Genomic DNA, 27742 nt, shown 5'->3' with positions numbered 1-27742 from the left:
AATCATTTGGTCTGGCCCTGCCAAGGCATTAGGGGTGAGTTAATTAATTGTTTGACCAAATATAGCAGGGTAATTTTTTAAAATTCTTTATTAGTTAAGGTGTGCAGGAGGCAGCTGATGAGTGTCCTTATCCCCCCCATTAACCCCCGTCCTCCCCCCACCCCCCACTCATGCTCTCATCCCCCTGTTGTCCATGTCCATTGGTTTGGCTTATATGCATGCAAGCAAGTCCTTTGGTTGATCTCTAGCAGGGTAATTTTTAAGTTGATAATTTTGTATGGCCCATGAATTATGGTATAAATATCCAAATGGCTCTTGGCAGAAAAAAGATTCCCCACATCTGATTTAGAGTGTACAGCCACATGTATTTTTATTTAAATATATTTTTATTAATTTCAGAGAGGAAGGGAGAGGGAGAGAGATAGAAACATCAATGATGAGAGAGAATCATTGATTGGCTGCCTCCTGCACACACCCTACTGGGGATCGAGCCCACAACCCTAGCATATGCCCTTGACCGGAATCGAACCCAGGACCCTTCAGTCTGCTGGCTGACACTCTACCCACTGAACAAAACTGGCTAGGTCCCACATGTATTTTTACATTAAGAGGCAACACAGTCAGTCGATCATGACTCTCTCTTTGATGTTTCTATCCCTTTTCCTTCCTCTCTGAAATCAATAAAAATATATATATTTAAAAAAAAAAAAAAGGCAGCAGAGAACAGTGGAAGGAACACAACATTTGGCATCAAACACATGACCCAAGTGATGTGTAACACCAGAGCAGGATAGGTATAAATAACAGTGGCTCATGTTTCATGAGCTCTGCATGCTATCTACACGCATCATCTCAGTGGATGGTTTGGCCCTCGGACTGAAGGGTCCTGCATTTGATTTTGGTGGTCAAGGGGCACGCACCTCGGTTGCTGGCCTGATCCCCGCTCCAAGTCCAGGGGCACCTGCGGGAGGCAACTGATCAATGTGTCTCTCTCACATCGATGTTTCTCTCTCTGTATCTCTGCCCATCAAACTCTCCCTAAAAATCGATGGAAAAATATCCTTGGGTAAGGAGTAACAAAAAATCACAGTCTGGCTTGAGGCCCAGCTCTGCCGTTTGCAGCTTTTGTCTTTTTCCATGTATAAGACGCTATTTTTGTCTAAAATCGTTAGACTGAAAATCCAGTGGTGTCTTATACACAGAAGTCAGCGGAGGAGGGAGCCGCATGGGTGCGTAGCTGCCCATACCTTGCCAAACAGGCTTCCTCCAATCATGAGCCTTATTGTTACTGACGTCAGCTGATGCCGTAATTGGAGGTGGAGGTGGAGAGTGTGCAGATGCAACAGGGACCTGAGCGTTCGGAGCCCATAAAGATGACAAAAAATAAAAAGATAAATACCCGTAAGCAGTTATCTTACTCTGCAAAATTGAAACTGAATGTAAACGGCTATGCAAAAGAGCATGGAAATAGAGCTGCAGAGAGACAGTTCGGACCTCCCCCCACTGAATATATGATCAGACAGTGGAGAAAACAGGCAGAACAACTCCTTAAGATGCCAAAAAAGAAGAAGGCCTTAGAGGAAAACCAGCAATGTTTTGTTTTTTTTAAAAAAATATATTTTATTGATTTTTTTACAGAGAGGAAGGGAGAGGGATAGAGAGTTAGAAACATCAATGAGAGAGAAACACTCATCAGCTGCCTCCTGCACACCTTCTACTGGGGATGTGCCCGCAACCAAGGTACATGCCCTTCACCGGAATCGAACCTGGGACCCTTTAGTCCACAGGCTGACGCTCTATCCACTGAGCCAAACCGGTTAGGGCTGTTTATTGATTCCTTAATTTTGGGTTGGAAAAGTGGTGGGTGTCTTATACCTGGAAAAATACGGTACTTGGCTTTGGGCAAACCATGTCTCCAAGTCTTTGTTGTTGTTCTTAATCCTCACCCAAGGATATATTTTTTAGAGAGAATGGAAGGGAGGGGAGGAGGGAAAGAGAGAGGAAACATTGATGTGAGAAAGACACATCAACAGGTTGCCTCCAGCGCGCACCCCTACTGGGGATTGAACCTGCAACCCTTTGATGCGTGGGCCGATGCTCTAACCACTGAGTTATACCAGCCAGGTCTCCAAGTCATTTTTACTATTCTTTAAAATAGGGTTGTTGTGAAGGCCAAATTGAATGTGATAATATAATAAGTAATTCTAAAGTGATCAATTATTAGATATCAGAGTGGTACCCTGATCTCCAGCATGTCTTCCCCCGATAGCTCCACCTACTTGAGCCCTACTTACTAGTAAATCTTCCTTTTCTCAGTGTTGGAGCCTGAGACCCTGTGCTCTTGTCAGTGGGCTTTGTTTGGACAGTTCTGGATGCCTGCCTTGGCATTTTGTTAGAGTGGATCCTGGGAGAACCTAAAAGGGTCTGGGCTTTTTGTTTTTGAGATAAAATTCACTATTTTAACTATTATTTAAAACAAACAACTCAGTGGTTTCTAGTATATTCACATAATTGTGCAATTACCACCACTGTCTAATTTCAGAACATTTCCATTTCCCAAAACGAAACCTGGAAGTCATTAAGCACTCCCCACTCCCTGTCCCCGTTCCCTCACACTAACCTGCTCATTCTGGACACTTTATGTGAATGGGTCACACAAGATGTGGCTTCTGTGACCGTTGTGTTTTAAGGGGGCTCATTCATGTTGTAGTTTGTAGAAATACTTCATTCCTTTTTATGGCCAAAAATATTCCATTATGTGGCTCTACCACATTTTTGTTTATTTTTTAATCCTCACTGGAGGACATTTTTCCATTGATTTTTCAGAGAGAGTGGAAGAGAGAGGGAAAGACAAAGAGAAATATTGATGTGTGAGAAACATCAATTGGTTGCCTCCTGCACGCGCCCGGACCAGGACCGGGGCCAGGAAGAGCCTGCAACCTATGTACCCTGGGGGCTGGGCTGCTTAGGAACCTGGACTGAAGGGTCCCAGGGCACTGAGGGGAGGATGACATGGTGTGAGGCTCTTTCCACTGAGCCAAACCGGCTAGGGTGGCTGATTGATATTCGGTTGTTTCCACTTTTTGTCCATTATGAATATTGTGTACAAGATTTTGTTTGCATTTGTATTTTCAATTCTCTTGGGTGTATACCTAAGAGTGGACTTGCTGGTCATACAGTAATTCTTTGTTTACCTTTTTGAAGAACCGACAAACTGTTTTTCCAATGACGACAATATTTCACCTCTCCACCAGCAATGGATGAGTGTTTCAATTTCTCTTCAGCGGTTCTCAACCTGTGGGTCGCCAACAATGAAAATACATCCTGCATATCAGATATTTACATTACGATTCATAACAGTAGCAACATTACAGTTATGAAGTAGCAACGAAAATAATTTTATGGTTGGGGTCACCACAACATGAGGAACTGTATTAAAGCCTCGCGGCATTAGGAAGGTTGAGAACCACTGCCATCCTCACCAACATTTGTTATTTGTTAAAAAATAGTGGTCGTCCTCATGGGTGTGAGTGTATCTCTGTGGGTTTGCCTCGCATCTCCCTATGACCAATGATACTGAGCACCTTTTCCAGGGCTCACCAGCCCTTTTAGTATTTTCTTCAGAGAAATGTTTATTCAAGTCCCATGCCCATTTGTAAATTGTGTTCTTTTTTCTCAAGTTTAAGAGTTTTTTTGATATATTGTAGATACCACATCCTTATCAGATAGATGATTTGCAAATATTTTGTCCTATTTTGTTTGTGGGTTGTCTTTTCATTTTCTTGAAAGTGTCTTTTGAAACACAAAAGATTTTACTTTTGATGATTGTTATTTGTGCTTTTGATGTCATATTTAAGAAATTGTCTAATCCAAAGTGATAATTTTCCACAATGTTTCCTTCTAAGGTTTTCATAGTTTTAGCTCTTAGATCCAATTTTATTTGTGTTTGGTTTTTTTGCCTGTGGTGTGAAATAGAGGTCCAAATTCATTCTCTCGCATGTGGAGTTCAGTTGTCTAAGCGCCATTTGCTGGAGAGACTGCTCTCCCCGGGGATGGCTTGGCACCGTGTTGAAAGTCGGTTGACCACAGACACACGTGTGCACTTCGGGACTCGGTCACTCCGTCGGCCTGTCTGTCCTTAGGCTTCCACTGCATCACGTTGATGACCGTGGCTTTGTAGTATTGAAGTCAGGAAGTGTGATTCCTGCAACTTTGTTCTTCTTTTCCAAGACGTTTCTGGCTCTTTGCGGTCCTGTGCCTTCCTTATCAGTGGGGGGCTCACTGTCAGAGCCTGCGAGTTTGAGGGGCTGTGGGACAGAGGGCGGGCTTCTCCTCTTCCCACGGGGCTTTCCTAGCACAGGGTCTGAGTGGCTGAAGGGACGACCGTATTTTGCTTGTTTTGTCTTATAGGTGAACAACTTTGTGATCTTTGAAGGCTTCTTTGCCCATCAGCATCGTAAGTGTTGTCACCTGTGTGTGCTGGTCAACTAGTCGGGGCGAGGGAAAGAAAAGAGGTGGATTCTTGGTCCCACTGGTCCCCTCACTGAGGGGCACCGCCGCTTCCTTCCTCACAGGGCCCCCTGCTCCCCCTCTGAGGGCAACTGGACACGCGCGTGCTGCCGACCCTGTGCCCCCTGGTAAAGCTGCGCTGCTAGGCAGCTGTGGTGCCGTGAGAGCTGGTTCTCGGAGGCCACAGCAGCAGGGGTGGGCGGTGGAGGGGGTGGGAAAGGGGACATTCCTAAGCAGCCCAGCCCCCAGCAGCCTTACTCACTTGCCTTTCCCACCTGGGAGCGCAGTGCGTTGGAACTGTCAAGACTTCACTAAGCAAGCTTAGGGGGGAGGGGGACACGCGGGGGCTGTTTGACTGTTAGTGCTGATGGAGCCTTTGTGGCTTCAGGTCCACGGGAGTAGGCGAGTCGGGTTCCTTTGTAACCCTCGGCCTGTCCGTCCGTGAGGGGCAGGCAAGTGCAGTCGGCCCTTCCGTGTGCAGCCATAGAATACTGACACGAAAGGCACAAAGAATGAAATTGACCTGGAGAAACCAGACCGAGGAGGCACTGAAATGAAATGCTCGGTTTCCCCAGCCATCCTCAGGCTCCCTGCCAGCCAGCCCCCTCCTCACTGCCTCCCACAGGGAGGAGCAGCGGGCCCTCTCCTGAGCCGGCTGTGACCAGCGCTGGCTCCTCCTTGGCCAGGAAAGGGAGTAACTGTCACTCAGAGAACAGGCTGGTCCAGTTATCGGGGTCAGCCAGTGTCTGGCCCTGAGAGGGACTTGTGCCCATGCCTCGCTGTGGTTGCCAAGGCTTCCCGTGCCCGCCCGGCTGGTGCCCAGGCCGAGAGGGGATGAGAGCCTGTGAGGTCCACAGTGGGGGCCGTGGGGAAGGCTCTCCTGGCTCCTGAGGGAGACCCTCTTGAGAGGGGAAGGGAGGGAGCAAGGGAAGAAGTGAGGGCGGAGGCAGAGCCTCACACCATGTCATCCTCCCCTCTGCTCCGGTAACTCCTTTCCAGATACGCTTTCTCTCTGTCCTTCTTTTCCTATAAAACTTCAATCTCTTCCCGTCTTGGCTCTGGAGGGGGAGGTTCTGCCCCCGTCTCCTGGCCTCTCCAGAGCCATCCCTGACTCACCGAGGCCTCTGTCCGGCTCGTCTACCAGTAGAGGGACCTGTCCCCCTCCGCCCAGAACCCCAGGGGCCTCCCTGACTGCCTTCTCCTGCACCCCAGGCCCCAGCGGCTCCCTGGGTCTTTCCCCCCACGCTGCATTCGGCCTCTCCCCCTGGCTCTCCTCAGCAGTGCTCCAGCACCCCGCGTTCCCTCTTCTGTGGGGGTGCGGACTCTTCCCCAGGAGGAGCTGTGGTGCCAGGGAGCAGAGGTGGGGTCGTGGCCGGGAGGAAGGCTACAAAGTGTGTGTCTTGGTGTTCCCCTGCCTGTCTTCTCACCGCCAGCTCCAGCAAGGAAGCTGCCCCCCAAGAGAGCAGAGGGAGACATTAAGCCGTACTCCTCGAGTGACCGAGAATGTAAGGCGGTCGGGTGCCCGGCGTGGGGTGGGGGGGGTGCCCCACCTCAGGGGAAGGATCCATTCTCTCTAAAGGCTCTGATTTCTCTTTTCTACCCTGATCTCTACTGTCATGACTCTCTTCCTCTCCCTATTTTTTTTCTTTCTCTGTCTTGCTCTTCTCTCTTCCCAGTTCTGAAGGTAGCTGTGGAGCCTCCTTGGCCCCTAAACAGGGCCCCTCGCCGAGCTACACCTCCAGTCCACCCCCCACGCTCCAGCAGCCTGGGAAACTCGCCCGAACGAGGTCCCCTCCGCCCCTTTGTGCCAGAGCAGGAGCTGCTGCGTTCCCTGCGCCTCTGCCCCCCTCACCCTACTGCCCGCCTTCTGCTGGCCACCGACCCTGCAGCCAGCCCAGCTCAGCGCCGCCGCACCAGGTAATGGGAGTCGGAGGGTCAGGGAGCCCCCCGACTGTCAGTGTTAGAAATGGAAAGGGTGGTTTGAGCCCAGGCGTGACGTAGCAGGACAGCAGGCGGAGGAGACACTGGAGATGTGTGGGAGGTCTGGGAGTGCATGGCAGTGAGGCGGCAGAACAGGACTGTCTGTGGCACAGGGGCCCCGTTTTACAGTGAGAGTGGGAGGAAGAACCCAGATCCATGGGGGGGGTGAGCCTCTAAGTTGGGGGAAATGCTGGTGTGGTCCTCGCTGGGAAGGAGCAGTGGCGTGTCTGACACAGGTGGGGCCCTGGCCCACGAGTGCCTGTGCGGCAGGAGCCATCCCGCAGCCTGAGGGGCATCTCCTGTGTCTTCCCAGCTCTCTCTTCACCTCTGACTTCGTTTTTCTCTCTTCCCCCTTTTCCCTCTCCCTACCTCCTGTCCATACCATCCTCCCACAGCTCCCTTCCCCGCTCTGAGGAGAGTCGCTACTGACAGTTAACCCTCTGCCCCCCGGGAGCCTCGGTGGCAGAGACCCCGTCCCCGAGAACCCACCCCTTCTCGTCCAGTGCGTCCCCCAGGACCCCGAGGAGCCTGACGGAGCCCATGAGACTCCCTCTTCTCCTTTCTGGGTTGTCAAGGCCCCGGATGGCCCACTGCTTTGTAGCTTTCCTTGCCCTGGAAGCACCTCCTCTCCCAACGCGGTCACTGAGCACTCCCCACAGACAGCGGAGCTGCTGCCTCTCTGGCCATGCAGCTCCTCCACGTTGTCCAGAGCAGCACACCCTGGCTCGCTGTCAGACTCTCGACCACCATGGAGGCCCGATGGCCTTCGCTGCAGGGACTTGTCCCTGGAATAAATCCGTAGCTCACTCTCCAGTCCAGTGATGGCCCTCGTGCTACCACCTACACTGCCTTTCTGCCCGCTCATGCCAGCCAGCGAGGTCACTTCGGAGTAGTCCAGGTGGCTAGGACAGGGACTTACAGCTCCTTAAAGGACCCCCAACATTGCTAAGCTCTTCATTACATGTGTGTATGTCAGGGACCCCTGAGCTGTTGTCTGCTTTGGGGCTAGACTCACACTTCTGAAGACAGCACTACCCCCCAGGCCAGATTCTGTGAGGGACTTCGTTTCTTGGCAGCAGATCTCAGCGAGCACCTGGGGTCAAAGAGGGGTCACCTTTGCCAGGTTTCACAAGAGAAGCCTGAGTCTCAAGGGCCTGTTAGCTCCCGGATCCGTCCTCCCCCAGCAGCTAGATGCTGATCTATTCCTTGTTGCGTGATTGTCGTGATGATGGGAACTTCTCTCTGGTCTTCCTTTCTTCCCTGCTCCACACCCAGGAATAAAACCTCCTCCCTCCTCCTTCCTCTGAGTGTGTGGTAGATCAGGTACCCCCTGTGCTCCCTCAAATCCTTGGGAGCAGGATCTCCCTTTCTCCCTACTCATTCCTCCTTTTTCTTCTCCCGCTCAGTGTTGTTTGAATAAAGTGTGAATTCCTCTGTGTTTTTTAAATGGACATTTTCAATGAAAAAAGCACACCCCAAAAAGCAACTTAAAGCCTTGGCCTCCTTTGTGTGTCACCCCTTATTTTCCTGGGGCCTGGGGACTCTGTCCCGTGTGTCATCCTTATTGCTGAGATCTGCACGTCTTCTAGCACGGAGGCTCCGAGCTCCCTGCAGGGTGTAGTGTCCACCCTCCCCATGGCATTGCTGGATCTTCTCCTGCCTGTCTGCCTCCCCTCATGCAGCTGCTGGATCCCTCTGCGGAGGCTTCTGTGTGTACTTCCCCACTCCCCCCAGAGCCCTCGGGCTCTCCCCCGTGACCCTACCCTTCGCCCCAGGCCAGCCCTTGCTGAGATGTCAAGGTTCACCATTATCCCTGGGACCCTCGAGTTGCATCCCTATAGCAATCCCCTAATGGTCCTGGGTTCCTCTTCCATTCTGGTTTCCTTCTCCCCCACCAAACCCTGGCACCTCTCCCAACACAGTCCCTTACCTCCGCTGAGTGCCCAACACAGTCTGTCACCTCTCTTCAAAGGCTCCCTCCCTTTTCTTCCTAAATCACGTTGCCACTCCCTGTAAGTAAGGTAACTGTTTTCCAAACCAAACACCCGGGCACTGGGTCCCACAGATTGGTTTACCTATGTGTAAGTCTGTTTTTGAGAGATGATTTGCATCACAAATATTAACACATTACTCCAACTAGAAACAGAAAAGCAATAAATCAGGATTGCTCCAGAAAATCTTTGGGGTATAAAATGAGCTCCCTCCCCTTTTCTGGGGCCCTGCTTAGGTGAAAACTCCTAGAAGTCTAATTGCCCCTCTCTGCACTCCTGTGCTATTCCGTGTATTCCCCTCCTCTGATTCCTCCACACCCACTCATCTTGCCCCCTGCAGCCTCTTCCCCATCGCCTGCCATTTCTCCTACAGGGGGGCTCCCCGAGGGCTGGTAGCCCAGAGCTGCTGCTACAGCCGCTATGGGGGGCTGAATTCCTCATCCCCCAGCACAGGTAAGTATTCTTCCCTCCTTGCCCTCAAATCAAGCAGGTCATGCTCATCGCCTGCTCCAGCCTTCCCATGCACATGCCTGGTATTTCCACAGGCAACCAAGAATGGAAGCAGGGGGAACAGGAAACAGAGAATAGGTGAGGCCTGATCCCCTCCCCTCCTGGCCTGCCCGCACCTCTGTCTCTTTTCCTAACATCACTCTCAGCTCCTTCCTCTGAAATCTTATCCGTCCAACTGGACTCCCCCCCACCCCCCAAAAAATCCTTCTACCTAACATCCTACAGACCTGTTTCCCTATAAATTCAACTCTGGTACTTCCCTTGGGCACTTTCTGAGGTTTCCAGTTTGGACATAGCACCAGTGGTTCCATCATGGTCGTCCTCTACAGAAGGGCCAGAAAGACCCTGAGAGTCTGATCTTCCTTCCCCCTCAGAGCCTCTGCAACCCACTCTGCATCTCCCTCCCACCCACCAGGGCCGCCAGCCAGGAGACCTTGTCACAGGACGGGAGTGGGGAGGCCCCCATGCACACGGTGCCTCCACAGGCCCAGGCCCCCCCAGCCCAGCACTGCACAGTGGCGGGGGACATGTTCAACGCCAGGTTCATTCGCCACTTGCAGGAACGGCGCAGCACCAGGCCGTGGTGACTGCAGCGCCGCCGCACCTGCAGGCCTCCTCTCACTGCGGGAGCAGCCACCGCAGCCTTCCCGTGCCTGTGTCCATTCAGTCGTTCATTCATTCAACAGGCCTTCTTAGCAGTGCCCAACCATTTCTGTCCTCACCAGAGCAATAAAGTATTTTCATCACGAGAGCTACTGAGAAACCTGTTATTTCAATCTCATCCCCTTCGCCCAGCATCTTGCGCAAGCGCCCGGGGTGGCGCGAAGCCGGCGGCCGCTGGCTTACTGCGCAGGCGCTCTAAGGCAGGCTCCGGCCGCTGGCGCAGGCGCACTGACGGCAGACCGGCGCCTCGCCGCTTCGCCAGACCTGCCGCAGTGCGCAGGCGCGCATCGTCTCCGTTTCCCTCTCCGCCGCCCTGACCCCCTCCTTTCCCCTTCAAGGAGCCGGCGGCGGGGCGCGCTCACCCCACGAGGAGGGGCAGCCGCACTCGGGAGGCGCGCTCCCCGCTCCCGGAAGACCATGTACCAACCCAGCAGGGGGGCGGCCAGGCGTCTGGGCCCGTGCCTCCGCGCCTACCAGGCTCGGCCCCAGGTGAGGAGGGGGCGCCCGGGAGGGAGGCGGGGCGGGGCGACCCTCCAGCCGTGCGAGGGCGGAGCGCGCCGTCTGCGCAGGCGCAGTGATGCCCACCGCCCTCCCTGTGTCGGCTGTGCGTGGAGGGCGAGGGTCGCGGACGCGGGAGGGGCGCTACCGGCCCTGGTCGTTCCTCCGGGTCTTGGGGGGCTGGGGGGCGTCCGTGTCTCCGCCACGGTCTGTGCATGGAGGTGATTTGAAGGGCGGGGGGCGGAGAGGTTCGCACGCACCCGCACCCGGCGCGGCGCCGCCCCGAGTTACCGGTCCCCACCAGACAGACCTTGCACCCGGATAGCGGTCCCGGCAGGAAGGCGGCCTCGGACCCGGTGGACCCGGTGGACCCGGCGGACCCGGCTCGGGCCCTGCGCCCAGGTGGGCAGGATAGCCACGCCCCGGAGTGATGGAGTGACGCGGGACTTGGTCAGCCAGACTTTGGGTGACCTCCTTCCTCCGCATCAGTTTCAAGGTCATTGAGCAGGAGTGGAGTCCAGCCTTTCCTGGTCTCCTGGGCTGTGTCATCAGTGGGGCCCGAGCGACAGCTTACCTTTGTGCTCTACTTTACAAGTCGCAAGGCTCGACATTGACTGTGGTCTGGAGCCTCGCCATGACTCGTGGGCTTCCTCCCCGACTGTGAGAGGATTTACAGGGAATGGGAGTGCTGAAGGGTGCCCGGTGGGCTGGGTGCTCATTGGCTCCTGTTCCCTTGGACGCACATGGTTGTGGAGTCTGCAGGCCACGCCTTTCACCCACAGCGCAATAAAACGCGATTCCTTCCTTGTTCTCTTCAAACATGGATGTGAGCCTTGCTCCAGGAGCCGTGGAACTGCCCCCAAAGTATTGGAATCTTAAACGTAAAGGCATTTGCTAACCGTTTGGGGGAGGTGCTTGTCGTAGAAACTGTTTCCTCCTGGAGGTGGAGGTGAATCCACCCCTTTTCCTTGAGCAATTCCCCCTTCTGCCCGAGGAGCCGGTGGGAGTGGAAGTGTTCGTGAGAGTTTGGATGAAGGGCCATGGGCAGCTGGGTTATTGCCTTTCCTTTTGTTCTTCCTCCTTAGGACCAGCTTTCTCCACGGGCGCTGCCATTCCCACCCCTGTGGCCCCACTCCACGACGGCCACTTCTCCCTCTTCCCCCCTTTTCCGGTCTCCCGCACTCCCGTGCCCTCCTCCTGGGCTGCTCCCCGGAGCTCCCCCGTTACCTCTCCCTCAAGTCCCCGCCCGCAGCTCACCATGGGCAAGTCTCCCTCCAGGAAAGGGGGAGGAGGGACCAGGACCTGAGTTGCATAGTGGCTGTCTGGATGGGCTTAGGAGCCTATTTGAGGGACCTTCCTGCCCCTATGTTGGGGCTGTGCTATCTTTCCAAGCCCCTGTGACGGCCCGCCCTTCCCCTGCCACTCCGTCAGGAGACCCCAGTATGGAGGAGCACCTGGCTGTCATGTATGAGAGACTGAGACAAGAGGTAAGTCAATTCAAAAGGGACCTTCATCCACCTGGTGGGAATGCAGGTGACCTTGGAAATAGAGGATTAGTCAACTGGATTCTTTCTTGGAACCACAAGGCAAGCATAGAAACATGTTACAGACATTTCCCAAGTAGAAGATAATCCTCGGTTTGGATTAAGGGAAGTTATACATGGCATGGAAATGACCTTTCACTCAGAGGGAAGGAGGCACTAAAAATAGAAAATGGAGAAATAGGATCATCGCTCCTTTCCCACTGGTGATGCCTTCTTCTTCCACCAGCTCCCCACTCTCTTCCTTCACTCCCATGACTATTCTCTCTACTCCTCGGATGTGGAGTTCATCAACGAGATCCTGCGCATACGTACCAAGTGAGTCCGTGCTAGGGAAGGTGCCAGGCTGCTGCTCTACATCCGCTTCCCATTTCTCATGCGGCTTGGCTTTCTGGTTCTGCATGAGATTTCTTTCCCATCCCTTCTTCTCAGGGGCCGGACGTGGTATATCCTGTCGCTGACCCTCTGCCGCTTCCTGGCCTGGAACTATTTTGCACAAGTTCAGTTGGAGGTTCTGCAGTTGACCCGCCACCCTGAGAACTGGACCCTGCAAGCCCGCTGGCGGCTGGTGGGGCTGCCCATCCACATGCTCTTTCTGCGTTTCTACAAGCGTGACAAGGAAGAGCTTTACCGGTAAGGGGCTGAGGAGGGACCCCACGCCACCACCCACTTTCCACACGTTCGTTTCAGGACTGGTGGTCTGGTCGCCTGGATAACCCTTCCTCTCCCTGCCTTCACTGAGGTTCCTTGAGGGCAGGGGTCTTGGTTTAGTCTCCTTTACTGTAACAGAACTGGGACGGAGTACATGAGAGAACCTCTGAACTCAGCTTGTTCATGTATATCACCTGGCACATAGGTAGGAATTCAAATACTTACTGAACAAATGAAAACTCCTGCCTTGTAAGTTGAGCCTCACACCCTTAGGTAAAGTACTTGGTAAATTTCTGGCAAAGTAGGATCCCAAGAAATTGTTAGGCTTGCCCCAAATCAGCAGTTTGTAGACTGCGGCACAGTGGGATCATCTTGGCGCCAGACATTCTGCTTTAATTGTGACGGGGTGCAACCTGGGCATCAGGGTTTTCCAAGTCCCCAGGTGATGTAATGCTAGTATGTAGCACAGTTAGGGACTAGGAGTTTGAGCAAATGCTTGTATTAATCTTTGGGATCAGCCACCTTCCCCTTCAGCTTCTCTTCTTTCACCAGGACCTATGATGCCTATTCCACTTTCTACCTGAATTCCAGCGGCCTCATTTATCGCCATCGCCTAGACAAAGTGAGTCCCAGGGTGGATGGGGTGGGTGGAGGGGCAGCACCCCTGCTAATGCAGTAACTTCCTCCCAGCAGCTGATGCCCTCACACTCACCCCCAGTGCCTGTGAAGAAGCTGCTTGTGGGAGCCCTGGTGATGCTGGGGCTGTCAGAGCCAGAACCCAACTTACACCTGTGACCCAAGGCCTCATCCAGGAACTGGGGTGGGGCAGCACTGAGAACTGCTACACACAAGAGGTGGGGTTGGCCAGTTTCTTCCCGCTCCTCCCCCTCCCTCCCTCCTTGCCATCTCATGCTGTGTAAAGCTGCTGTGTAATTTAACTTGTAAATAATAAAGTCTAAATGAAAATATGAGATGGAATCTCCACATCACTTTCTCTAGCTTACAAAAGTTCTCACAAGCTTTATTCCAAAACTACTTTATTAATGGATATAAATAACATGGAGAAGATGGAGCTGATGTCGTGTTGTGTTTATGTTTCTTTTCTTTACCCTAGCTCTTCACGTGTCTTTCCTGTTTTTTTGGGCATTTTCTTGGCATGGGGATCTTCTAGCTCCTTGGCTTTATAATAGTGAGGTGCCACCTCCAGAAGCCAACTGCTCTCAATCTCCAATACCTAGAGGGGGGGAGAAGCCAGCAGTGATCCCATCTTCCCTAGATTCTCACGTGTGAGCTCAAAAAGGTTTTGCCCTGGCCGGCTTGGCTCAGTGGGGAGAGCGTCCGCCTGCGGACTGAAGGGTCCCGGGTTCGATTCTGATCAAGGGCACTTGCCTGGGTTGCAGGCTTGATCCCCAGTGGGGGGCGTGCAGGAGGCAGCTGATCAGTGATTCTCTCTCATCAAGGTTTCTCTCTCTCCCTTCCTCTTTGAAATCAATAAAAAATATATTTAAAAAAGGTTCTTTCCCCTGTGGCTGCAGGAAGGTGCAGAGCTCTGCACTGCCTCCACGTGTCACTCAGGCTCCCGAGTGGGCTCTCCCTGAAGGCCTGCATGGGAACCGTACGTACACTTGGGGCCGAGACCACACCTGCTTTGCTCACCACCATCCCCAGCACCGGCATCCGGACAACAGCCTTTCAAAAGCTCACGGTGCGATGGTCAGATCTCAGAGGCCTGAGCCAGCGTTAGGAAGGGCGTCTTTCTAGCCTACCCTTCCTTAAACCAGTTGGTTTCCCTGTTCCTCTGCCAGGCCCAGCGACTCGAACCTGGGTTTCGCTGGCCAGAGTACCACTCGTCTCTACAACCTCCACCTGCCAGGGCAGGGGGTGGAACCCTCACCTGTCGCATGAACTCCTTGGTGGTCAACACAAGTTCATGGTAGAGCAGCCAGCGAGGCTGTTCCTCAAAGAGGGAGGAGTTGGGGTGAATGAACACTGTCTGCTGCTGTTTCACTGTGCGGTAGCCGCTGCGAGTCAACCGTGCTGTGTGGTAAAAGTAACCGGCAGTGACGGCCTAAGGAGCAGCCAGGAGAGACCCTCAATGGGAAGGCCAGACCCCAGGGACCCTCAGCCCTCGCCACCTTTTCAGTTTTAGTTCAGGCTTCTGGAGAACTAGGAAGGGAAGGGTGCGTGAAGAGCCCCCGGGAGGAAACGGACCTTCCCCAGCTCAGGCGGGAGGGCTGCCCAGGCCTGGGGAAGCTGGCCCCTCGGAGCCCGGGGGCCGTGGGAGGAACGCTGACCTTGCGGACACGGATATAGTCCCCCTGGCAGGAACTGAGGCCAACTTCCACCCGCTCCAAGAGCCCCTCCAGCTGCTCTCGCACATCCCGGGCTCGGCGCATCGATCTGAACTGGACAAAGTTCTCATAGCACCACTGGGAAGAGTAACCACTCTCAGCCCACTGTGGAGAGGGTTAAGAAGGGGGTGAGTGTATATAGGACCGGAGTCTCCCATGTCCCCTCCTTCCCACTCTCCTGAGCCCAGCGACCTGTGTGTACACGTTTAGCAGAACCAGGTGGTCCCCCCCAGGGAGGAAGAAGTTGACACGGGCGTTGTCCGCGTGGACGACTTTGTCCTTGGGCCGGTAGAAGATGGAGTTGTTGACGGACAGCATGGCGGCCACTGTCAGGATCTCCTCTGAGCAGCTGTACCTGGGCAGAAAGGGAAAAAGCTTGTGAGCTCAAAGTGAGACGTAGGGACAGACGCATGGCGGGAGTGACCATTGTGTGGGCTGTGTCCTCATGTGGGGACCGCCCGTCGGCACAGGGCTAAGCACTCAGAGTAGCTAGATTTGGGGGCAGTGCCAGTAGCTCAGGGCTGTGATGACAGTTGCAGGACATCTGCAGAAGCAGGACAGGCCGCTGAGGAGGCAGAGGCAAGGTGTGCACTATGCATCGGGGAAAGACCGCTTCCTTTAGGCTCATGTGCTGACCTCTGACCCAACCACGACATTTAAAGGTGGTCCCTCCACAGCCACATCTAAATGCTCCAGTCTGAGCCTTAGGATGAGCAAGTCCCCAAACCAACCCTCACTCAGCACTCCTCACAGATGGAAAGTCTTCCACTTCCCTTCATGCCCCCAAACTTCCTATGTGTGTGTCAATCTTCCCCATTTCACATAATGACCAAGGACAGCAGTGTCTTACTGGCCCTTGTGGGCCTCACGGGGCAGGAAGAGTTCTCTAATAACTTGTTATTTGTTACAGAAGAATATGGTAGAGAGAAAAGGAGCAAAATAACAAAGATGGTCGGTGTGGCCAGTTTGTGGGTGTGGGCCTGGCCGATGGGGGGACTCACTTCTCAGAAGCCAGGATCATTTTAGATAGCATGGGGTCCACTGGCAGCTCTGCCATCTTTCTACCAGACTAAGGAGAGGAAAGAGAGAGGGTTGAGCCGGTCCTCCCTCAGGTGTGCCTGTCCTCCTGCCCAGCCCACGGCCTCCCCCTCACCGTGGTGAGCTCCCCAAGGTGGTTGAGGGCTCCCAGAGCATACAGCTGCTCCAACGCCAGCAGCAGGGTCTCATACGGGGGAGGGTCCAGAAAGTCAAAGTGCATGAGGTCATGGATCCCTGCAGAGAAGTGAGGGCAGAATAGAGTCCCTTTACTAGGACCAGTGACTCCAGCCCGGCCTCTCGGGAGGCCCAGGGACCCCAATCACCTAGGCCCGTGATCAGCAAACCGCGGCTTGCGAGCCACATGTGGCTCTTTGGCCCCTTGAGTGTGGCTCCTCCACAAAATACCACGTGCAGGCGGCCACGTACAGTGCGATTGAAACTTCGTGGCCCATGCGCAGAAGTCGGTATTTTGTGGAAGAGCCGCACTAGGGGCCAAAGAGCCGCATGTGGCTCGCGAGCCACGGTTTGCCGAGCCGCAGTTTGCCGACCACTGACCTAGGCTCTTGAGCAGCAACACCACGTTGCCCAGGCTGGTCCTCTGGATCTCGGGCACCGTGGTTTCCTCCAGCTCGTGCTGATAGGCCCAGGCGGTGTACAGGCGGAAGCACTTCCCGGCCGCCACCCGGCCAGCCCGGCCCGCTCGCTGATTGGCTGAGGCCTGGAAGGAAGGAAAGACAGGCCGGCTGACAACTGGGTGAGGGAAAGAGAAAGCGCAGTGTTTATGCAAGGAATCTAGGAGGCTGTGGTTCCGTCCTCTAAGCACCCCCGGCTTCTGAGTAGGGCCTGCCTGTGGGTCCATTCTGCTGCCCGCTCCACCATGGAGACCCCCTGGAGCCCGGGCTGACCTTGCTGCAGGGTGTGACCGTGAGTGACTCCATGCCTGTGCGAGGGTTGTAGCTCTTCTGCTTACAGAACCCTGGATCCAGCACGTAAATGATGCCCTCGATGGTGAGTGAAGTCTCGGCGATGTTGGTTGCCACAACCACCTGAGTGAGAGGCTGTGGGTCACTCAGAGACCCCAACCTCCCAGCTATGTAGGAAGAGGAATCCGGGGAGATTTGGAGTAGACAGCAGGGGCAGATAAGGGCAGGAGCTGAGGGAATTCGTGTCCAGTCCCAGGGGGACAGGCTGGGAGGACGGTGAGGGGCAGCGGGGCTCAGCAAGGGCATGACATGGAAAGGAAGTGGAGAAGAGGTTGAGGTTTCAGAGCTGGGAGATGGGGCCGCCCGGTCCGTGGCATCTGGAAGGGTCCTTTTAAAACGCACCTCCCATCACTCCCCTGGCCACCGCTTCCCAACCTGCTGGAGAGTTACAGCCACACCCGCTCGGCGCGAGCCCTCGTGACCTTGTCTCCTCTCAGGGTCCCAGCCTGGCTCCCTCCTCATCCAGTTCAAGCCTCTGCCTCACTTTCACTTGACTGGAGAGGGGAGGCCTTCCCTACACGCCCAGGAAAGTTCCTGCCGAGCCTCACGCCCCTGCTGCGCCGTGTCTCCTCCCGGCACTGTCTCCTAACTTACCCCACTGGGAGCTCTCGAGGCCAGGACTCTGTCTCACCGTATCCCACCCCAGAACAGAACCTGCGAGAACCCGTTCAATATTTGATGAAAGTTACACTTTGTTCAAAATCCTGTGGCTGCCATTCAGTCAAAGTCCAAACTCGTGCACCTGCCACCCGAGGCCCTCCCTAACCTAATCCAGATGTGGTTTCGCCCTGTCTCCCACTGCTTCTCACGAACCTTCCACTGAACCTTGCACTCTGACCTCAATCGCACCTTAAGCCTTCCTCGGACATCCCTGCATTCTTACAGGTGCAAATTCCCACTCCCGCCTGCGTCTGTGTCCTCTCTCCAGAGCCGGCACTGGAGCCCCCAGCACCACAGGGTGGAGCGCAGGTTTCTGCAGCTCTCACCTTGCGTGCCCCTGGGGGCGTGGGCTGGAAGATGCGGGCCTGCATGTCGGAGGGCAGGTTGGCGTAGATGGGCAGCACCAGCAGCTCCCGGATCTTGGAGCCCAGGCGGCGGCAGCGGTCCTGGAGCATCTCGCAGGCAGCCTCGATCTCCTCCTGGATTTGGGGGGAGAGCAGCAGGGACCAATCACAGAGGCCGCCCTGGATCTGCTGGCCCCGTCTTCTCTGGGACCCCCTTACCTGTCCCGTCAGGAACACCAGGACGTCCCCGGGGGGCTGCGTCACGTGGATCTGCAGCACAGACACCACACAGGCTTCCAGGTAGTCGGCCTCCGGAGCCTGGCGAGGAGAGGGCACAGGGAGGCACTTGCTCAGGCAGCCTCGTCCTCCCCGCTCCACTCGCTCGGCCCCGTCCCGTGGACTCTCCATCCACCCTGCCCTCCCCCGCCTCATGCCTCACACTTCAGCCCATCCTCAGGGAGCACCTTGGTATAGAAGATGTCAACTGGAAACCTGCGTCCAGGGATCCGGAAGACGGGGGCGTCATCAAAGAAGGTGGAAAAACGGGCAGTGTCCAGTGTGGCCGAAGCCACCAGGACCTTGAGCTCAGGTCGGAAGCGAGCCACATCTTTGATCAATCCAAAGAGAATGTCCGTGTGCAAGGTCCGCTCGTGAGCCTCGTCCACCATCACCACGCTGGGGGAACAGGGAGCAGTGAGCGAGAAGAGCAGGCCATGCAGGCGTGGACGTGGGGTCCCCCAGATGAAGGGCAGCTAGAGACAGAGTCCAAGGGTGAATGTGGGATGAGGGGCTCCAGGAAAGGGAATCGCCGTGAAGTAAGACCAGCAGAGAGTGGGGGAGACCAGGCTCTATGGCCCACAGCCTCTCAGTGGGAAAACGGCAGCTTCCAAGACCTGGGGTTGGAGGGCGGAGCCAAGATGAGCCAGACCTCCCTGTGGGTCTGAGTCAAAAGTCTGCTGCAGTCACAGAAGCGGGAAGTGAGGGCAAGGCCTCTTCCGGTCAGGCTGGCTGGGCGGGCGGCGGACTGTGCCATCACGATGCCCAAAGCCAGCAGCTCCCAGACTCCTGGGACTGGCGAGCCTTCCAGCCCGACCTAGCGGCTCTGCAGACGTGTAGGCCTCCTCCTGAACCAGCTATTTTGTGCACTTTCTTTCTCCTTGTTCTGGTCTTTGGGTTTCTGGTGGCAACCAAGCCTGTAGGAGCTCATGCCCCACCTCAACTCTTTGCATGAACCCTGGCCGGATGGGGAAGCCCCGGCCATTTCCCGCTGGGGTTGATGGGAAAGTCCTGCACCCCAAACGCTCTGGCACCGGCTGGCCTTCCGTGGGCTCTGAGAGCACTTTGGAAGGGGTGTAAAATGTCAAGTCTTATTTGTCCTATGGCTGCACTCTGACCTTCTAGGACCAGAACTTCGCACCCTCTTGCTCAGCTGGCCTGACCCCACCCGCAACCCACGCGGGAGCCTTCTGCCCTCAGCACGTTACCACCCGCCCCTGCGGGTCAGCGCAGCACTGAGACCCACTCATGAGCAACCTGCGGTCTCGCCTCCACGGCACCTTGGTCCTGATCTGAGTCTCCTCTCCTGTGACACCCCGTGGCTCCTGGATGTGCTCTCTGGGGTCCCCTAAGACAAGGGTGGCCCTGGCCGGTTTGGCTCAGTGGATAGAGCATTGGCCTGTGGACTGAAGGGTCCCAGGTTCGATTCCAGTCAAGGGCATGTACATGCCTGGGTTGTGGGCTCGGTCCAACGTGCAGGAGGCAGCCAATCAATGATTCCCTCTCATCATTGATATTTCTCTCTCTCTCTTCCTCTCCCTTCCTCTCTGAAATCAATAAAAATATACTAAAAAAAAAAAAAAGGCCAAGTCTGGCCCCTCTCCCATGTGGCAGCGGGACCAGGGTGTCTCCTTGAGTGTCTCCCCTGGAAGCTGAAACCCTAAGTTCCTTCGAGTGGTCTTCAGCCTTCCAACGCCCCCCGCACTCCACCCTCCAGCCCCGTTTCTAACCTCTGGGAGCAGCTGCAGCCGGAGGGAGGGGCTTTCTCTGCAGTTCCTCTAACCTCCAGCCCATCACTATGGAACCCGGAGGTCAGCTCTGGGCTGCCGGGGTCACCAAGGTTCAAGGACTGGCCATGGCCAGGGGGACGGGTGAGAAGAAAGGAGAGAAAGGCCAGAGCTAAGGACGCCCAGGAAGGCACCGAGGGGAGGAGGGCGCAGAGCGGGGGAGGGAAGGCGCTGGCTCTCCTGTGGGAGACAGGCCAGCCTACCTGTAGCTCGCCAGGTCGGGCTCCGAGAGGAACTCGCGGAGCAGCATGCCGTCGGTCATGTAGCGGAGGACCGTCCGCTCTGACGTGCAGTCCTCAAAGCGGATGCTGTAGCCCACCTGCGAGGCCATCAGCGTGCAAAGTGGGCTGGTGCTCTCTGAAGGGAGTGTCGGGCCAGGCAACGAGGCCGGCGCCCAGACATGCGGTGCGGGGCCCTCAGGGCCGTGTGGGTTGAATCCCAGACCCCTGGGCTCCCCTCACCCGTCGGTCCCTCCAGAGCTCACCTCATTCCCCAGCTTCACGCCCATCTCCCGAGCGACTCGGGCGGCCACACTCATGGCGGCCACTCTCCTGGGCTGGGTGCAGGCGATCTTCAGACCCTTCTTTGTATAACCCTGAACGACAGAGAACGGTGAGCTCCTCCCTGGCCAGTAACTCAGCTTGGTGGGAGTATTGCTCTGACACACCCAGGCTGTGGGTTTGATCCCCGGTCAGGGCACATACAAGAATCAACCAATGATGCAGAAATAAGTGGAACAACAAATCAGTGTTTCTCTCTCTCTAAGCAATAAACAAAAAAGGAAAAGAAGAGGTCCTCCCTTTGTTAAATATAGCACTGGCACCTAAGACAATTCAGAGAAAACAGTTGTAAATGCAGGGTAAAGGCGGTGGGAGGGCGGGGGGAGTCGGAGGGAGCAGACAGACAGAAGATGAAGCCCAGACAGGGAGGGCAAATGGATGGAATGGCAGACCCAGGCCATCCACGGCTCTCAGCCAGCCCTGGCAGTCCCAGCCCTTTGCGGATCATGTTCTGGGCTCAGTGGACTGAGTGTCGACCCACGCACCAAGAGGTCACCAGTTTGATTCCCAGTCCGGGCAGGTCGGGCTTGATCCCCAGTAGGAGGTGTGCAGGAGGCAACTGGTCAATGTTCCTCTCTCTCTCTCCCTCCCCTTTCCTCTCCCCCAAAAAATCATTAAAAAACATTAAAGAAATGGTTCTGCGTTCAGTGAGATTTGAGCTGGGAAAGGACAGAGCAGGTGGGGCAGACTCAGGAGCAGGGATGCAGGCTCTCCACTCCGTGGAAGAGCAGAGGCCTCGCTGGACTGGAGTGAGGGCCCCTCTCACACCACCCCGACCCCATACACTGCCTTCCAATGGGGACAGAGAACGCCCCGCAGCCAGGCACTGTGGCGGGAAGTGAGAACAGAGACAGACCCTCCCCACTGAGGGGGAAAGGGAATGGCTAGCGTGGGGAGGTGAGCAGCTCCCGAGCTCAGGTCAAGGGCTCTGACAGGAGCCTGCTCAGCGAGGGGCGGGCTGGCCCCGGCGTGGGGATGCCGCACCTCCTCAAAGAGATACTGCGGGATCTGGGTGGTCTTCCCCGAGCCGGTCTCGCCCTCGATGATGAGGACCTGGTGACTCGCAATGGCAGCCAGGAGCTCCTCGCGGAAGGGGAACACGGGGAGGCTGCGGCGCACCGCCTGGATGCACTCCTGCTGCTGGGCCTGGGTGGGCGAGGGCGGAGCTGCCGGCTCCTGGGAAGGAGAGAGGGGCGTGAGCGTCAGGGCCCGCTCCCCGTCCTCCTCACGAGGTCCGGGGCTCTCCCTTACCTCATCGCCCTGCAGCTGAGTGGCCCGGACAAACTCGATGGTCTCCTCTTCCTCGAGTACCAGCTGGTACTTGGGCTCCTGGGAGGCAGCATCTCGGGCCCCAAATTTCAGGGCGGCGGCCCCCAGCCGGGCCTCCTCCCAGCGCCGCTGCTCCTCCCCGGGGGCGCCCGATTCCTCCTCCACCAGATCCACAGCTCGAGCTGGCTGCAGGGCGGGCACAGAGGGCACAGAGGGCAGTGAGCAGGGCGGGCACAGAGGGCACAGAGGGCAGTGAGCAGGGCGGGCACTGAGGGCACAGAGGGCAGTGAGCAGGGCAGGCACTGAGGGCAGTGAGCAGGGCGGGCACAGAGGGCAGTGAGCAGGCGGACACAGAGGGCAGTGAGCAGGGCAGGCACAGAGGGCACTGAGGGCAGTGAGCAGGGCGGGCACTGAGGGCACAGAGGGCAGTGAGCAGGGCGGGCACTGAGGGCAGTAAGCAGGCGGACACAGCGGGCAGTGAGCAGGGTGGGCACAGAGGGCACAGAGGGCAGTGAGCAGGGCGGGCACAGAGGGCAGTGAGCAGGGCGGGCACAGAGGGCACAGCGGGCAGTGAGCAGGGCGGGCACAGAGGGCAGTGAGCAGGGCGGGCACAGAGGGCAGTGAGCAGGGCGGGCACAGAGGGCACAGAGGGCAGTGAGCAGGGCGGGCACTGAGGGCAGTGAGCAGGCGGGCACAGAGGGCAGTGAGCAGGGCGGGCACTGAGGGCAGTGAGCAGGGCGGGCACAGAGGGCAGTGAGCAGGCCTGTCCTCCGCCCAGCTTCCTCCTCCCCGTCCCGACCGGGCCCACTGGGAAAGGGAGACAAGGCAGGGGCTAGCCCCCACCGAACCAAGGCCGGACCCGCGGCTGCGCCTTCACCTCACCTGTCCTCGGGTCTCCTCGGGCATGTGGTAGCGATTGGTGGCCTCCAGCTTCTCCTGCTCGCCGGCTGCCCGGTACTCCCGCGCCAGGTCCCGCACTCGCCGCTTGTACCTGAGCTCTCGCCGCTCATGCTGGCTCAGCTCCACGTCCCCAAAAAGGAACTCCTCATCCGCCAGCTCGGCCTCCAGGTCCTCCAGCTTCTCTCGCTCCCGCTTGGCCAGGTACTCGCGGCGGGACTTCTTCCGCAGCTCAGGGACCTGGGTCAGCACAGGGCAGCTGAGGCCTCATCCTGTCGGATGGTAACCCCGCCTCCTTCGACAGGGCGAGACAAGAACCTCAAGATGAGCCTCCCGTTCCTCTGTGAGCACCTGTGAGCGGCGAGCACAGGCCTGGAGGCCGCAGCGGACCCATGGACCCGCTGCCGCTGGAAGGCCCCGAAGCAGCCTTGCCATCGCCAATACAAAGGCACCAGGGCGATTATCTGATTGTCTGCGAGGCTGCTCCCCCGTTTCCTCTTCGAGGGAGTGAAGAGGGGAGCCAAGGGCGGACACCAGCACTGCGGAGCAGTCTCCGCCTGAAAACGGAGACAACGGACACCCTGCAGGCGCCACGCAGGCGACCTGACCGCTCAGACACTCGCTGCCAGACGCCCTGTCCACACGGCATGACTGTGCTCTGGGGAGGGAGCCACGCACACAGCAGGCCCAGGACCGCAGGAGGGTGCCTCTGGGAACAACTCCCGCACACCGTGTGTCGCTGGCTTCTACATGTTTCCTTAGATACACGCTTTTCAGGACACACGGAAGGTGACAGAAGACCGGCCACCTCCTTAAGTCTTCCTGGCTCTCACCACCCGTCTCCCCATGACCCAGGCGCCCACCCCTGGGGGCTCCGATTTGATTTAATTGCTTGGCTTTTCTTGTTTGTTCTGTGAAGACTTCAAAGGGAGTTTATGCTCATGACCTAATCTGAGTACCACAATCAAACACTCCTTCATCTGAAGGAGGCAGATGGCTGAGCGTGGACCTATGAACCAGGAGGTCACGGTTCGATCCCCAGTATGGGGCGTGCGGGAGGCAGCCGATCAGTGATTCTCTCTCATCACTGACGTTTCTCTCTCTCTCTCTCCCTCTCCCTTCCTCTCTGAAATCAATATATATATATATAGAGAGAGAGAGAGAGAGAGAGAGAGAAAGAGAGAGAGAGAGAGAGAAATTCATGCCCCAACCGGTTTGGCTCAGTGGATAGAGCGTCCGCCTGCGGACTGAAGGGTCCCAGGTTCGATTCCGGTCAAGGGCATGTACGTTGGTTGCAGGTACATCCCCAGTAGGGGGTGTGCAGGAGGCAGCTGATTGATGTTTCTCTCTCATCGATGTTTCCAACTCTCTATCCCTTTCCCTTCCTCTCTGTAAAAAATCAATAAAATATATTTTTAAAAAAGAAAAAAGAAATTCATGAGAGAGGGATAAAGAAATAGAAACATTGAGGAGAGAGAAACATCATCAATCGGCTGCCTCCTGCACGCCCCCCACAGGGGATCGAGCCCGCAACCCAATCATGTGCCCTCAGTGGGAATCGAACCGGTGGCCTCTTGGTTCCTGGCTTGACGCTCAACCTTTGAGGTACACTGGCCAGTTAAATGCTTTTAAATGATTCAAAAAGAAAACAAGGCCACGTGTGCACAGACATTGCAATTTTTGAACCCAAATAGCCTGTGTGAGTGTCCATTATACTATTCATTCAACTTTCCTATTTGTTTGAAAGTTTTCACAATTGAAAAAGACTAAACAAGTTCAGGCAAATAAAAACACTGGACTATTGACACATCTGAGAGTCCCTGGCCACAGCCCGTTGTGGTGAGACCTGAGATGGACGGGCCAGGAGGGGCCTGAGGCCGCCAGGCCGTTCTCAGACACCCCGAGTCTCTTCCGGGAAACCTAAGTGTGACCTTACTTGGGGGGACCAGGCCTTAGAAAAGCTGCCTACCCTCCCCAGACTCACGTCAGAGCAAGCCCAGCTCATCCCACACTCACAGCACTCTGTCCCGGGCAGTGAGCAGACCAACCAGGAAACCAGAGGAGGCCACAGGCCACCGGGGATGGAGCTTAGGGAGGAAAGCGTTGGACACGGTGTGCGGAGCTGAATGGCCAGCACATCCCTGGGGGATAGCTGCCCTGCCCCTACCTGCCAACTGCCTTCTGACGACACGTCCAGCCGCACGTTTCTCACTCACACAGTACGATTTGATCCAAGAGCCAGGCGGGTTTTTGGGTAGCTTCCTCCCTCTACAACGAAGCCCCCCTCAGCGGCTCCTGTCAGGCAGGCCCCTCCTCCAGAGGCACCATCAGCAACCCTGCTGCACTGCCTCGCTGGCTCCTCCCGACCACTGACCACGCCACCAAAGTCGCTCCTTCGGCCTTCTGACCGTGGCTTCCTGGGCACTGGGACTCACCATGGCCTTCCGGTCTTCCTCAGCCATCTTGAGGCGCTTCTGCGCCTCTTCATAAGCCTAGGAGAAGAAACCGAGAGTGAGGGTGTGAGGCTGCACCCCTGCAGCCACAGCCGCCCTCCTCCAGGGTCACAAGGACAAGTCAGACGCGCCCGGGCACAGGGAACGTTCTGCTCACTGAGGAATCTGCCACCACGGCGTCAGCAGAGGGGGGCCTCAGCCAGAGGACCAGGGGGTCCCTCTCCAGAGGTAAACTCCCCACTACAGGCCCCTCTTGTCTTCCCAGAGACCCCGTCTCTGCATCACGCCACCCTCAGATCTGACCCAGGGGTCTTCCTGGGGGTGGCGGAGGGTGCCGCTCCCACGCACCTTCTTGTCTGACCGCTCCAGGACATTGCGGGTCCGGTCCTTGTCCCGCTGCCGAACCCGCTCCGCGAAGGCGTCGCGCTCCTCCAGGTCCTGGAGGCGCTCTCGCTCCGTCCGCTCCCATTCATCCTCCGACTCCGGCTTTTCTGCCTGCTGTCGGCTCCCCCTGCAGCCCAGCCCAGAGCATTACATCAAGGCATCCAGAAGGCTTACAGTCCTATCAGCCAGGGCCCATCCTCGCTCATCCTGCTTCTGACTCACCCCGTCTTCTTCCCTCTCGCAGAATCCTCCTCTTCTTCCTCTTCCTCCTCCTCCTGGCGTTTCTTCCTGAGGTGTTTCCGCCTTTTACGCTTCTTCTGGAGATGGCTCCCAGCCCTACCCACACTCTCCTCACTGCTCTCCTCACTGTCTTCCAGCAACTTATACGATCGGTTCTTCTCCAGCAGGGCTCGGGCCTCTCGCTCGGCTGCCCGGGCTGGCTTCTCCACCACCGCCTCCCGAGGCACCTGTCCACAGGAGAGAGAAGGGAGTGAGCGACTCCTGGTCGGCCCCCGCCCTGCCCTGGTCCTGCTGTAAGGAACGGCCTGATCTTAAACGAGTCTTCCTTCACCCCACGTTCATCAGCCTCAGCCGCTACCTTCATGCGCTGTCACGTGTTTAACAAGCACTTACTGAAGCTGTTCCAGGCACCTGCCAGGCACCAGGGATAGAGGAATAAACGAAAGAGAAAACACCTCTGCCCTCGTGGAGTTTACATTCTCAAACCCAGTTCTCAACTGCTCAGCCTGCGTTCTCCCCAAGGTCCAGGTGAGTCCTGCCCAAGGACCGACCTCTGCAGGCCTGTGACGGGCTGGCACTGTACCAGCTCCAGGGGCGCCTGGTGAACACACTGACCTGAAGCTCTCCCTCCTGTCACTTTCGCTCCAACCTCACCTCTCGCCAAGCACCATGGGACAGCCACAGGCTCCGGACACGCTGACCCTTGCGCTCCCACTGTGCGCTTTCTGAGCCCCTGTTCTGTGAGGTGCTCTACTAGGTGGTAGGAGTGCCTTTTATTTTACTCATCGTTTTTGTTAATCCTCACCCAAGGATATTTTTTCCATTTAGAGAGTGGAAGGGAGTGAGAGGGGGAGAGGAAAAACATTGATGTGAGAGAAATACCGATGGTTGCCTCCTGCATGGGGCTCCGAAGAGGCCGGGGATGGAACCTGCAGCCCAGGTACATGCCCTTGGCTGGGAATTGAACCCGAGGCCCTCTGGTGCACAGGCCGAACCTCTATCTACTGAGCCACCAGCCAGGGCTTTAGTTCATTTATTATTATTTATTGATTAGAGAGAGAGAAACACCGATTTGTTGTTCCACTTAATTTATGCATCATTGGTTGGTTCTTGTATGTGCCCTGACGGGATCAAACCTGCAACCCTGGTGTATGGGGACGATGCTCCAACCAACCGAGCCGCCCGGCCAGGGCTAGAAGCTCGCCTTTTATACCTTCACTCCTCCCCCTTCGCTACCTGACAACTGCAGGGACTCCGGACCGCTTCGCCTGGTCACTACCCCCACCTCTCTTCCATTGCCTCCGGAAAACTCGTTAGATTTGTTAGAAATGCAGAAACGAAGACCCCCACCCAGACCTCCGGGTCGGAATCTGCACTTTAACTGGGGCCTGGATGGATGGGTGCCTGTTCACGTCCGAGAAGCTGCCATGGAAGACTGAACCCGACACACTGACCCTGCTGATCTTCCCGGGCTGGACGTGCGGCACCAGGGCAGCGCCCGGGCGGCCGCGGGCAGGGCCAGCGCCTGCGCACGGAGCTTACGGATTCGCGGGAGGACGGCTAGCCAGCCACACCCGCACGAGCGGCCAGGCCCGCCCCTCGCCGCCGCCCCGCCCCGCCCCGCCGCGGCCACCTTGCTCCAGAGTCGCAGGGCGAAGTCCCGCGCAGGCCCGCCGAGGTCCAGGGTGTCGGTGTCGCGCAGGCGCTGCACGAACTCCTCGGCCGAGCTGCAGCGCCGCGCCGTGCCGATCAGGAACTGCGCCACGTGCCGCTCGCTCAGCCCCAGCACCGCGTGCAGCTCGTCCTGCACCCAGCGCTCCAGCGCCGCCGGCGTCGCCATGGCGACCCGCTCCCCGAGCCGCGCGGGCGCCTGGCGGGGCGGAGGCCTGGAGTGGACGGGCCCAGCGGCCGCGCGGGCACCGGGCGGCTCGAAGGCCTGGAGCCCGGAGGGGCCCAGCCGCCGCGCAGGAACCGCCCGGGGCCCCGACGTTCGGTTTCCAACAGCCCAAAGCCGCCCTCTCGGAGCCCGGAGCTTCCGGCGGCGCTTTTCCGGTCTGAGCACGACGGTGGTCGATAGAGTCCAAGTCTCGCGGAACCGTACATTTTCTTCTCCGCCCCGCAGAATCTCTGTCGCCCCCAGGTGGTCAGCCCGCGGAT

At 56.8% G+C, this 27742-nt stretch overlaps 3 protein-coding genes across 15 annotated transcripts in view; 2 read left to right on the top strand and 1 right to left on the bottom strand.

The window, feature by feature from the left end:
* ATAT1 (alpha tubulin acetyltransferase 1) overlaps nucleotides 1–9761 on the top strand; it is a 29659-nt gene extending 19898 nt beyond the window's left edge. The window contains exons 7-13 of one of the 8 annotated variants that reach the window (XM_070419011.1): nucleotides 4411–4456; nucleotides 4575–4637; nucleotides 5943–6014; nucleotides 6186–6426; nucleotides 8821–8933; nucleotides 9026–9068; nucleotides 9406–9673. In XM_070419011.1, the coding sequence (XP_070275112.1) occupies nucleotides 4411–4456; nucleotides 4575–4637; nucleotides 5943–6014; nucleotides 6186–6426; nucleotides 8821–8933; nucleotides 9026–9068; nucleotides 9406–9577 (750 nt within the window). In that variant the 3' untranslated portion in view covers nucleotides 9578–9673. Of the gene's footprint in view, nucleotides 1–4410; nucleotides 4457–4574; nucleotides 4638–5942; nucleotides 6015–6185; nucleotides 6431–6884; nucleotides 9069–9364 lie in introns of those variants that run through there. The other 7 variants (XM_070419012.1, XM_070419008.1, XM_070419010.1 and 4 more) reach the window with 7 other exon arrangements.
* Nucleotides 9762–9922: 161 nt separating this feature from the next.
* On the top strand, nucleotides 9923–13309 carry CUNH6orf136 (chromosome unknown C6orf136 homolog). 4 transcript variants are annotated; one of them, XM_070419017.1, is made up of 6 exons: nucleotides 9923–10142; nucleotides 11237–11638; nucleotides 11922–12010; nucleotides 12125–12325; nucleotides 12896–12965; nucleotides 13034–13309. In XM_070419017.1, the coding sequence occupies exons 1-6, from the start codon at nucleotides 10071–10073 to the stop codon at nucleotides 13136–13138; spliced, it is 939 nt and encodes a 312-aa protein (XP_070275118.1). In that variant the 5' UTR covers nucleotides 9923–10070; the 3' UTR covers nucleotides 13139–13309. The 4 variants fall into 4 exon arrangements, with proteins under 4 accessions (XP_070275118.1, XP_070275120.1, XP_070275121.1 ...); XM_070419019.1 differs by having other exon boundaries at nucleotides 13062–13149; XM_070419020.1 differs by having other exon boundaries at nucleotides 13020–13086.
* Nucleotides 13310–13364: 55 nt separating this feature from the next.
* DHX16 (DEAH-box helicase 16) lies at nucleotides 13365–27600 on the bottom strand. Of its 3 annotated transcripts, XM_070419002.1 has the most exons (20): nucleotides 27219–27600; nucleotides 25568–25812; nucleotides 25310–25472; nucleotides 24944–25000; nucleotides 22494–22748; nucleotides 21594–21797; nucleotides 21327–21518; nucleotides 20267–20377; nucleotides 19986–20101; nucleotides 18184–18394; nucleotides 17939–18037; nucleotides 17702–17854; nucleotides 16638–16778; nucleotides 16288–16450; nucleotides 15848–15966; nucleotides 15696–15763; nucleotides 14887–15049; nucleotides 14638–14799; nucleotides 14238–14411; nucleotides 13365–13577 (listed from the first exon to the last, which is right to left on the bottom strand). In XM_070419002.1, exons 1-20 carry the CDS (start codon nucleotides 27423–27425, stop codon nucleotides 13449–13451), a joined length of 3132 nt encoding a protein of 1043 aa, XP_070275103.1. In that variant the 5' UTR covers nucleotides 27426–27600; the 3' UTR covers nucleotides 13365–13448. The 3 variants fall into 3 exon arrangements, with proteins under 3 accessions (XP_070275103.1, XP_070275105.1, XP_070275104.1); XM_070419003.1 differs by lacking the exon at nucleotides 13365–13577 and having other exon boundaries at nucleotides 14293–14380; XM_070419004.1 differs by lacking the exons at nucleotides 24944–25000; nucleotides 25310–25472; nucleotides 25568–25812; nucleotides 27219–27600 and adding an exon at nucleotides 22860–22958.
* Between the last annotated feature and the right edge of the window lie 142 nt (nucleotides 27601–27742).

Source organism: Myotis yumanensis, unplaced genomic scaffold, assembly GCF_028538775.1.
Source record: "Myotis yumanensis isolate MYYU_CA2020_CCGP unplaced genomic scaffold, mMyoYum1.0.hap1 SCAF_6, whole genome shotgun sequence".
Classification (NCBI taxonomy): domain Eukaryota; kingdom Metazoa; phylum Chordata; class Mammalia; order Chiroptera; family Vespertilionidae; genus Myotis; species Myotis yumanensis.
This window is presented reverse-complemented; position numbering and strand designations above follow the sequence as displayed.